The sequence below is a fragment of the Dufourea novaeangliae genome, unplaced genomic scaffold, assembly GCF_001272555.1.
Source record: "Dufourea novaeangliae isolate 0120121106 unplaced genomic scaffold, ASM127255v1 scaffold6, whole genome shotgun sequence".
Lineage (NCBI taxonomy): Eukaryota > Metazoa > Arthropoda > Insecta > Hymenoptera > Halictidae > Dufourea > Dufourea novaeangliae.
The window spans coordinates 1,408,518-1,419,130 of NW_015373900.1; the positions used below are offsets into that span (position 1 = coordinate 1,408,518).

The 10,613-nt window shown below is 30.2% G+C and overlaps 2 protein-coding genes across 2 annotated transcripts; both read right to left on the bottom strand.

Moving 5' to 3' along the window:
• Positions 1-361: 361 nt before the first annotated feature.
• Positions 362-1,106, bottom strand: LOC107193431 (allatotropin-like). Its single transcript, XM_015582873.1, has 2 exons — positions 865-1,106; positions 362-494 (listed from the first exon to the last, which is right to left on the bottom strand). Exons 1-2 carry the CDS (start codon positions 1,104-1,106, stop codon positions 362-364), a joined length of 375 nt encoding a protein of 124 aa, XP_015438359.1.
• Positions 1,107-3,165: 2,059 nt separating this feature from the next.
• On the bottom strand, positions 3,166-8,157 carry LOC107193538 (WASH complex subunit strumpellin). The gene is made up of 17 exons (XM_015583005.1): positions 7,983-8,157; positions 7,767-7,869; positions 7,417-7,608; positions 7,009-7,223; positions 6,573-6,939; positions 6,235-6,510; positions 5,925-6,150; positions 5,590-5,825; positions 5,251-5,502; positions 4,980-5,162; positions 4,779-4,895; positions 4,528-4,700; positions 4,186-4,448; positions 3,928-4,111; positions 3,617-3,837; positions 3,389-3,542; positions 3,166-3,319 (listed from the first exon to the last, which is right to left on the bottom strand). The coding sequence occupies exons 1-17, from the start codon at positions 8,102-8,104 to the stop codon at positions 3,166-3,168; spliced, it is 3,438 nt and encodes a 1,145-aa protein (XP_015438491.1). The 5' UTR covers positions 8,105-8,157.
• Positions 8,158-10,613: the final 2,456 nt, after the last annotated feature.

The window sequence follows — 10,613 nt, forward strand, 5'->3', positions numbered from 1 at the left end:
TCTGCTGTCAGGATATTAGCAGGTCTGTTCGATTTCTGACGTCAGATCATGTCACTGGGCCTGTTGTATTTCTGTGGCTAGTTTACTGACAGAACCGATGTAGCAGACCCTGTAGAAAATCTGTAGCAAATCTGAAGATCAGGTCTGCAGCAGAATCTGATAATACTTGTTTCGAGTTTAGAGCAGATTTGGTTGACAGGGTAAAAGCTTAAAAACCGTAAGTACTAATAATTGTTACTTAGTAGGAACAACGATAATATGTTAACGGTACTAAAGCAATAGTTTGAACATCGCAGATTTATTAAACTATCTAGTGTATAGCTAGAAATTGTGTACATCATTTGATCACTGAATAAATCATTTAGGATAGCCAAGTTGTTCTTTCAGGATTATAACGATCTATCATTGGACGTCCATCCAGTAGTAATTGTGTCACCTTCGCAGCGAACGCTGGATTTGTTTTCATTTGTTGAAGTAACCATTCCACCGGTATTCTAAGAATAAAAATATTTTATATGGTTAAAATATGAAATGTGTATATAATTCTTTTAATTGTATATTCACAACAAACACAATTGAAGATGTTGCAAGTTGTGGTTTTAAGAACTATGATGACTAGACTGCGGATTTTTATGATAATAGTAGACAATTATTTTCTCTCTTAAGTATCTTGTTAAGTTCAGAATAAAATAGAAAACTCGTTGGATCCGATGAAAGTTTTCTTTTAAATTATATTTCACAGAGCCCTATAGGCTATAAATGCATAAAATCCGCAGTCGAATGATGACTAATAGACACAAATTCTTTTTTCCTTATTGGCAATAATGATTAGCGATCTAGTTGAAAATTCGAAAGTATACGCACCCCTGTGGGAAGTACCGTAGAAGCGTGAATAAAATGCGTTCATGTTTATTCATTTTGGAAATGTCAGCGGTGCTTTGCCTTTTCCCGAAACCATATGCCGTGGACATGAATTCAGGAATGAATCCTCGAATTACTCGCGGTCTCGCAGGATGTTTCACGAAATGCGAATAATTATGGTTTTGGGACGTCGCCACGATCAATCCGGTGGCGAAAGCCAGCACGATGATTATACTCGCACGCATGGTACTCTAATAATATTCGTAAAACACGTTATTACTTATAATTTTATAACCATATTAATATTAATATATGAAACAGTATAATGATTGCCCAGAGAAAATAAATGGATTCGATGAAAATGCAATAGTACCATTGAGACGTGTATACATTTTCTGAGAAATGTTTGTACCCTTTAACAGTTTTATGTGTTTTATCCACATATGTTTCTTTCATAGTTTCTATTTTGTATCTTATCGAACTAGAAAATTGTAGAGACGAAATAATAATTACACTGGACAAAAGCATTGACAGTAACAGTTGAGTTCAGTTTGAATTTAAAATACCATAAAGTACCCTCTCTTTTAGAAAAATGGAAAATATAATTTTGTTCATATAATTTCGTTTCTATTACCGTCTTAATATATTATACGATCACGCACTTGATTATATAGACTTCAAAGTTTATGCGTTCATAGCGTACGCGTATAATTATATATTATGTATGTATTATATAAAATATTTCATGGAAGAAATAACAGTTCATTTAATTCGCATAAACATTAACAGTCTAGTGATGAACTTCTTACGAGACCATAGAAACCTGCGACCATGTATTTAAATTCAGACATACATATACATACATACATACGTATATACCAAAGCTAACAAAATAAATAATATAAATAACAGTTATACTTACAATATAGCAGCGGATCTATTACGAGAGGAGTTTACAAGTCAACTATACTCACGTATACAACATTTCTGTTACTCCCCAGTTAGCATACAGTATTATTCTAACTATTTATAGATTTTAAGTAAAACAAAAAATACGAAACGAGACCTTAATATACATGATATTGTACAGTAACATTGGTTACTGTTAATATTTACAACGTGAAAGTCCAGAATTTTTTGCTTAACAATAATAAAACTTTAACCGTCAATATTTGAAAATCGAACGCGTAGTATTACTTTTTAATTTGAAAAAAGTACAACGTAAAATACAGATAAGTATAGAGAGAATATACATAGTCTTGTAGCGGCACGTAAAGGGGACTGAGCCAGAAATTTATCGCAGTTCCTTTTGTATCAGGCCGCCGACGACCGCCGTTGTGGCCGCCAACGGCCGTCAACGGCCGTCAATGGCGTGTCCTAGCCGCCGATTATTATTCTTCGTCCATTTATTTAATCCTTCACATCTTGTTCAAGATAACCATAAATACAGTAAAATAACCATATTTTTTTTTTTCGTTACAAAAACTTTCAATATGGACGGAACATAGTATTAAACGGTTAAATATTACTTTCTTATATTTCGTAAGAAAGGTGCGGCTGACGGCGCCTCCAACGTTTCCCCAACGGCCGTTCTAGCCGACGAAGCCGCCTACGTTTATTAAATTACGATATTTGAGAAAATACCGAACATGGTAATGTTTAAATCATGTCGTTAGTCTGTACAATGCGATAATTTTTGTAATTTGGTCAGACAATATCGGGCAAGTGTAATTTAAAATGGGTTGTATTGAGAAAACCCTTCTAAAACCGACGCATCGCCGCCGTTTGCGGTGAATCACGCCTTCAGCCGCCAATGCGTATACAAATTCCCACTGCAGATGCTGGCGATAACGTCCCACGCATTGACAGCTTCATTTTTTTCAGAGTAATAGAATCTTTATAAATTGACACTTGCTTAAAGTACATTTTAAATAATATCTGTAGAATCAATCGAGGTATGAGACATTATTCGTTACTTTCAAGACAATAAATTATTTTTAATGAATGATTTCATTGGAAATTCTTCGTAATTTATTTTTTAAATGAAGAAACTTACATACATGATTTTTATCTAAATAGTTCATTTCAATATTAGGCACACAATTTTTATGGTAATAATAGAATTTTATTTCTTATGTTTAACAATAACTCGTACAATTGTTATATATCGCAATACATATATGTACAAAATACAAATTTATATGTGAACATATGTACAAAATATAGGCTATTCGTTCTTTTATATTTTAATGTAATACCAGTCGGTTTTACCGAAGGACTTGTGTTATAACTTGAAACTTAAATCTATTTAGCAGTCTTCGCTTGGAAATGATCCATAACAATTACTGGAATTTCTTTGAGTATAAACGAACGTGGTAAACCAGAGTATTTTATAAACAGCTCCAAAAAATGTAAACTGTTAGCCCCCTCGGAATTTCCATCGCTTCCCGTTTTTACGCTGTCGATTTAATGTTAAAAGCATTAATGCACATTATAATTACGAGCTGGCAAAGAAATATATTTATACCTGTCTGGTGTAACACTGGAAGAAATGTATGCACAAAGATATTTGACGTAGCTAGTCATCGCAGAAAATCTGCACTGGCGTAAAACAGTTTGCACCCCAATTGCAAATATTACAGCGTCAAGAGAATCTTGAGCTTTTTTACTCAAAAGACTTCCTATAATATATATATAGTGCTTATAAATATTTTAGTCGCACAGAAACATTTCTGTATATTTGTATATTAATTACCTGTATTTCTGCAGTAGTGTACTTTCGGTAACTGTGATACAGTAAGTATAAACATAATTAGTGCAATATTGTTTATGTTTGGTGATTTAATATAAACGTTCTTATGCGGATCACTTATGCCAGCCCAATCCAGTCTGACATTAAGTTCCCGCAACAACTCGCTCCTTTCGGGTTCATTTTGATCGCTATCGTTTCCTTTACCAATTTCAAGTAAAATGGCTCTACAAATTATAAAAGAAAGTAATAATTAGATAAAAAATTCTATTATCAGTGTGGAAGACGAGTTCTTTGCGTAATATATTTAGACGTACGTGTTCATTGTTTGAAGTGCTGCTTCCATATGTTTAGCTTCGAACTTACACGCAGTATTCAATTCGTAGGCTATATTCTTTTTAAGAAGTTGACAGTGTCCAATTTTTAACATCCATTCAAGTAATTGAGGGCAGAATTTATTAGTATGAGTCGCGACGGCGGCATGAAGCTTTGGCGTATTACCTGAATGGCATTAAATGAAACGAATTTATTGATTCATTTAAATACATACCGATACGTCGAAGTAACAGAAATACCTTTAGGCCCGTCCGCGGAATTTAATATTGGTTCAAAGTGATCTAGTATAGATGCCCAGGTTTTATTGCGAAGGTTTTTTTCTATGTAACGAATCATGGTATTTAATTCGGTGACAATATAAAATGAGATAAGTTTGTCTAGTCCTGTCAAGCCGGGTGTACCTATCGCTTCTAATATTTTTGAGAAAATCTTATAATTTAAAACCTCTGCCTGCGTTTTAAGGTCATACCAGGCAAGAGAATGTTCAATGTAGACAGTTGTCCTAAAAACACGTAAATAGACATACATAATACACACCGAAAAATAATTAATATTAATGGCAAAAAAATGAAAAATTTTACCTAGGCTCAGTTATCCGAGTAAGTTCACGCGCGAGTCTACCAATAAAAGTTACAGAATTATTATCCAATACAGGCACATGTTTCTCTTCTTGGAAATATCTCCATGATCTCTCCGGAATCCAGGAAGAATCTGTACATTCGTCTTCTACTGCGTTACTTATAATATATGTTATCTACAAATGAAAAGACTAATTGGTACAAATATGTATAAGTACAACGATAAATCTCATAAAACTTGTGGATTCACTTACTTCTTCATGCCATATTTTTAAACTATTAATGTTTATGTAATCTTGTATATATTGAAATGATTTACGATAACCGTCCATAATTGCGGCTAAATTATCAAGTTTCTGTAGTATCGTTGTCTAAAACAATGTGTTAACGTAAAATTAAATTTGAATGGAAGAACTTACATTGGAAAATTGAAATAATATCAATTTAAAGCTCACTTTTGATTTTGGTTCGAAAACAAGGCCATTGTCCAAGGCTACTGTAACTTTTTTTACCAATTCTTGTCGTATACCATCCTCTAAAAGACGATGAGAATCAACTCGTAATACTCCTAAAGGAACACTTCTTAAAGATAGTACACCTTTCGTAAAGACTGATACAGCGTACGTCAACTTAGCCATCTAAAAAAATCACTAATATCATATAATAATCAATAATATAGTTTTACTATATTTCGAAAAGAATAGAAAATTAGAAATTAGAACATACTTTTAATCTATCGTCTAACTGTGCATATTCTTTTAATTTATCTTTTGGTAATTTAGTAGGAATTTCCTTAAAAGCATTTGTTTCGAGGTATACAATCTGAGCAAGCAAACCGAACACTGTTTCAGGTATTATTTGTAAAACATGTCTCGCATATTTTTCTAACTCTCTGCTATAGTATTGGGATACTGATGATAAATCCGCGCTACGTGCTTGATTCACTCTTAGTAAAGGAGTTTCCAATGCAGAAGCCATCTAAAAATAAATCAAAATATAAATTTTTAAATAATTAAAGATGCCCATTTTATTGAATAACACTAAATTGCAAAAATAAAAAGTTACTTTCAGAAACAACGCTTTCAATTTTATTACAGTCGGAGGACTTTCTTTTATACTAGCTTGCATTGTCTCAATAAATGATTCCATTATGTTCCATGCGTAGCAACAATCTGTTACTATATTTAAGCTAATCATAGTGTCCTCCGTGATACTTCCCGTGCGTATCATGTTGTGTAATATTTCACGTGTATCAGCTAAATACTGAGATATATGTAAATTATTTTCCAACTGATGAAACTCTGAAATAGTTTAAATCCAAATGATGAATCATTATAGAAATCAATGCGACAGTGTGACTCGTTGTTATTCGTATATATTTTTAGTTGTCTCGTAATTACCTAGCACTTCTTCTAATGCTTGCAATAATAATACTATTTTTCTTCCATCCTCTTGTTGCAATGACTCGATATGTTTGCTTATCACCATAAACCACGAATGTAAATTTTTATTTTTCTCAATGCCGTCGAGAGATTTGTTACCTCCAAATATTTGAGCAAGGTCTGTTATCCGTTCGACACATATTCCTTTATCCCTAAGCCATTTAGTTTCTTTACCGATTAACAACTAAAATTCAGTAATAAATATTATATGCAGTGCTTCATTGATTTTGTACGTGACAAGCATAATAAGAATTATTACTGTTCATACATCTTTGTACAACTGTTTGACATCTTGTTCAATCTGTGCAGTACTTAGTAGTAGCTGAAGACAATCAGTTATTGTATATTTGCTTTCATTCAGTACCAGCTGTCTGAGCATACGCACACGTTTCGAATCTTCTAATGATATAGTTGGCATCGCTGTATGTAAAAGTATCCAATGTAAAGTTACATTAGATTCTTTTATTAGCTTCACCAGTGATCCTACGGCGCTTTCATCGAACGTGACTGCCAATTGCACTTCTTCCGTTTCTGATATCAGTTTCTAAAATAAATTTTAAGTATAATAACGAACTTTATTAATTTGAAATGTAGTAACATAATTACCTTCAATTTTTGACCATATTTTTGTGCAATCACTTTCACATTTGAAGATTCGAGTGTATTATTAAGAGCCGTTTTTGCAGCTTTATAAGGTGACCACCAGTCGCATAGATTTATTACGATCCCCATATAAATACTAATAACCCAATTATCAGGGAAAAATCTATCTACTATTTCTCTCATAATAGCTGTGTGCGTATGCAACATGGCTGGTTTAAATGATAAAATTATGACCAGCATTGATGCCTGATTACAGAGAGCAGTACTGCGATGTTCTGGATGCGGATAAGCAAGACTCTGATTGTATATTTCATCTGATCGTAAACGTCCAATGAGATGTTCTATTAGAGATTCATTCAACGGTATTCTTCTGAAATTTAAATGTTTGTATAAACAGAAATTAAAGCTAGGTTAAACTTACAACTGCTTAATGACCTACTTAAAATATTCTTCTGGGTAGTTTGAGGGTCTTTTATTAGAAGTTTTAGAAAATCCTGTTGAACGAAGTAACATACATATATCGTCTACACTTGTGTAAGATGAACGCTGAGCATTATATCGATAATAGGACACTAGTAATCTTTCTCTTATACATCCTTCAAAATGATGATCCACCAAAAGTAACATAACTCCATATAAATATACTGCCTCGCACTGTTGATATAAATTAGACATTATATTGATATTTATACAGTAGAAAAAATATTACAAAACCTTATATGTATACTGAAAAAGTTTGAAGCAATGATATATTAACTCCTATAAAAAAAGTTTAATTCAAATCAACCTTACTAAATGCATCATTATTTTGAACGACTAAACCAATGTTTATAAACTATCAAAGTACCATTAATTGTCTTCCTTCTTCATTTAACATAATAGAGTCTATAGACTGATGAATATAGATTCCATCCCCTAATTCGTCCATATAAAGATTCAAGTCAGTAACATACTTGTGTATGCCTTCGAATGCAGAATAAAATCTTGAAATAATGTCCGAATAATTATTTCGTAGTTCTTCATCTGTTTCCTGAAGAACCTATGTAAAAATTATTTCAAATAGAGATAAAAATTTAATGGAGAATATTTTTATAGATTTCAACTATAGTATTAAAACAATAAAAATTTTAAACGAAACCATGTAAAAATAATTATATGCATTTATTTATATATACTTCCTATTTTTTATTTACTTACTGGATCATTTTCTATTTTTTGTTCATAAATATTAACAGACTTGAAATAAGCAAAATCAATTATAATTGATCCATATTTCTGTACCATCTGCTTTGAATCTAAACTGTGAATTAAGAAATATAGATATTTATGATTATAAGAAAATTAAGATGTAACAATTGTTATGACAATAATTTTTATTTTATTTGTAAAATAATGTTGACAATAAGAAATAACCTAAATACTGGCGGCACATAATCCTTTAATCTCATCAATTCTGCTATAATAGCATTTCCACGAGACACCAAACGTAATAAATTTTGGCCGCAAATATTGTTAGCTGCCAAGAAATCACCCATTTTAACAATTTATTTTAACCAAAACAACTGATACCATTTCGATGATAAACGTCAACGCCAGTCAATGGTCAACGTTCACGTTGAATGACTTTAACGGGAAGTTCTGTCAAGCAAGCATATAATAATAATATAATGATATGTTTCGTATTAAATTAACAAAGACATATTAAAATACCAATTGAGTAATATGCAATCAAAGATAAAATACTATGAAAATTTGATTCCTTACATATTTTTAAATATGTATTGTTAAAAAATTTATTTGAATATACGATCATATTTTTTGTCAATTTCTAAATATATGTACATATAGTTATGTTATTATGAGAAGAAAAGTGAAAGTACTTATTCTTAGATCCATAATTAAAAATTACACAAAGAAAACGATCATGTATTAAACTGATACATGTAAAAATATTTCAATACATTTGACAAATATCAAGTTCCTTTACTACGATGGATTTTAATTCATATTTTAATTCTTAATTGAAAACTTTAATCTTTCTAATATAAAATAATATTTTGCGTGGCTGTTGTTATTGTTCTACAAATCATATTTTTATTCTAAAATATTTTATTCTACTGTTATATTTTGCTGTTTATTGCAAATAGATTCGAATTAAAATTTTGTTCATATTTACATTATATATTAAATTATTATACAGTAATACTAAATATGTTCAGATTATATTATTTTAATCTAAAAAAGTCGTTTATCTATGTACCGTGAATTCTCATAGTAATTGTGTTATTAAAAATTGTTTATGCCGACCATATTAGCATGATGTAGATCTACCACTACCATAAAATTTATATACATACATTGTATGCATATGGCGATGAAAGTCTATAACCTAAAAATGCAAACAAATTAAAAAATATACAACATATTTAGAATCTTTTTTATTATTTAAAATGTACAAATAAAAAATAAGTAGAATATATAAATAGAAATAAAATTTTGCAGTTTTTAGATATAGTGAAGTATAAAAGCAATTCATGTGAAAACGCGTTGTATGTTTATTGGTTCATGTACAATCTCTACATTGCAAAAATGTTTAATCCGTTACGATTCCAGAATACTTTCACAAATATACGTGCAATTAATAAATTACAGTTTTTTTATCAAACACTAAGAAAGAATGGGAAATTTAACGACTTCACATTTTGTAAATCATATCATTCTTCGCCTAACCGTGCATTCAAAATAACAAATACAAGGTATCATAGTAATGTTGAATTATGTATACAAAATGATTATTTTATTAAACGAACTTAGACTTACTTCTAATGTACATAACAAAACATAAGTAGAATTTTTTATGCATACAGAAGATCGGCTGAAAACTTAATGGAAAATAAATTGTTCATGGATACAGATGTGCAAAATAACGTATTACTATTTAAATTTGAAAAACCTCGTTATTTTCAAGGATTAAAATTATTTGCAGTGGGAGCATTGGTTTTCTCTGCATTTATATCATATTATACATATGATCCAAAAATAAAGTTAATTTGGTCAAAGACTGTATCTTGGAAGGATTATTTGAAAATAAATGGAATAACTGTAATATATTTTTATTATGGATTACTTGTAGGTAATATAACATAATTTATATTTAAATTGTAAGATATATTCATATACAAAGAATTATTATAATTTTGAAGGCCCTTTAATATGTAAAATTGTTGAAGTATCTAGATACTTATTTAGATGTGAAACTTATTATTATAATATTTAATGTGCAATAGTTTTTTTACTATACTGTATATAGCTATATCATAGATACCGTTTTAAAATATTTGTATGTTTTCATTTAGGACCTTTGATAGCTTTTACACTATATGCATCAACTACACGTTTTGTAAAATATATTATTTTACACAAAGGGGGTAAAGAAGTATCTATAGTTACTTATCATTTCATTAAAAACCAAAGAGTTCTAACAGTTCCTACTAATGAGGTGAGTGTGAAAAATTCCATAAATACAGTTGTGCAATTGGAAATAATTATTTTTAAGGTAAAAACAACTATGTCAAGAGTTGCCATGAAGAGTTATTTACCAATGAAAATTAAAGGCCGAAAGTTTTTTTATTTACTGGACTGTGGTGGAAAATTTTTAAATGGAAAGTTATTTGATAATACGGTTGGATATGACAAAACGTGGTAACAGTATTGTATTATTTATATGTTGTGCTGAGACATTTTGTTTGTAAAATCATAAGTTAAATGAAAGAAGGATGGAAAAGGTGTGTTATATAATTGTATGAAGCAATATAGAATGAAAATATAATTTCTGTCAAGAAATCCTCTTTGTTAGTCGTTTTAGAATTAAAAAATTTGTAGATTATAGTTGATATTTTATTGCTTTTAAACTCATGTGTATAAAATAAATAACTTATCATTTTATACAAAATACAATTATCCACATTATGCTTTACATTATATGTTAATAATAGTAATACACATGATAGGTAATTTTTTTCTTCTGGAATTAGTTGGTGCGTA

Bases quoted from the DNA above. Each gene is read 5' to 3' on its own strand.
- LOC107193431 (XM_015582873.1), bottom strand. From the start codon at position 1,106: ATGCGTGCGAGTATAATCATCGTGCTGGCTTTCGCCACCGGATTGATC. The intron at 495-864 runs GTGCGTATACTT...TTTTATTCTTAG, and splicing joins CTACGGTACTTCCCACAGGG to AATACCGGTGGAATGGTTAC.
- LOC107193538 (XM_015583005.1), bottom strand. From the start codon at position 8,104: ATGGGTGATTTCTTGGCAGCTAACAATATTTGCGGCCAAAATTTATTA. The intron at 6,151-6,234 runs GTATGAACAGTA...ACTGAATTTTAG, and splicing joins TCAAACAGTTGTACAAAGAT to TTGTTAATCGGTAAAGAAAC. The intron at 4,701-4,778 runs GTAAGTGAATCC...TTTCATTTGTAG, and splicing joins TAAAAATATGGCATGAAGAA to ATAACATATATTATAAGTAA.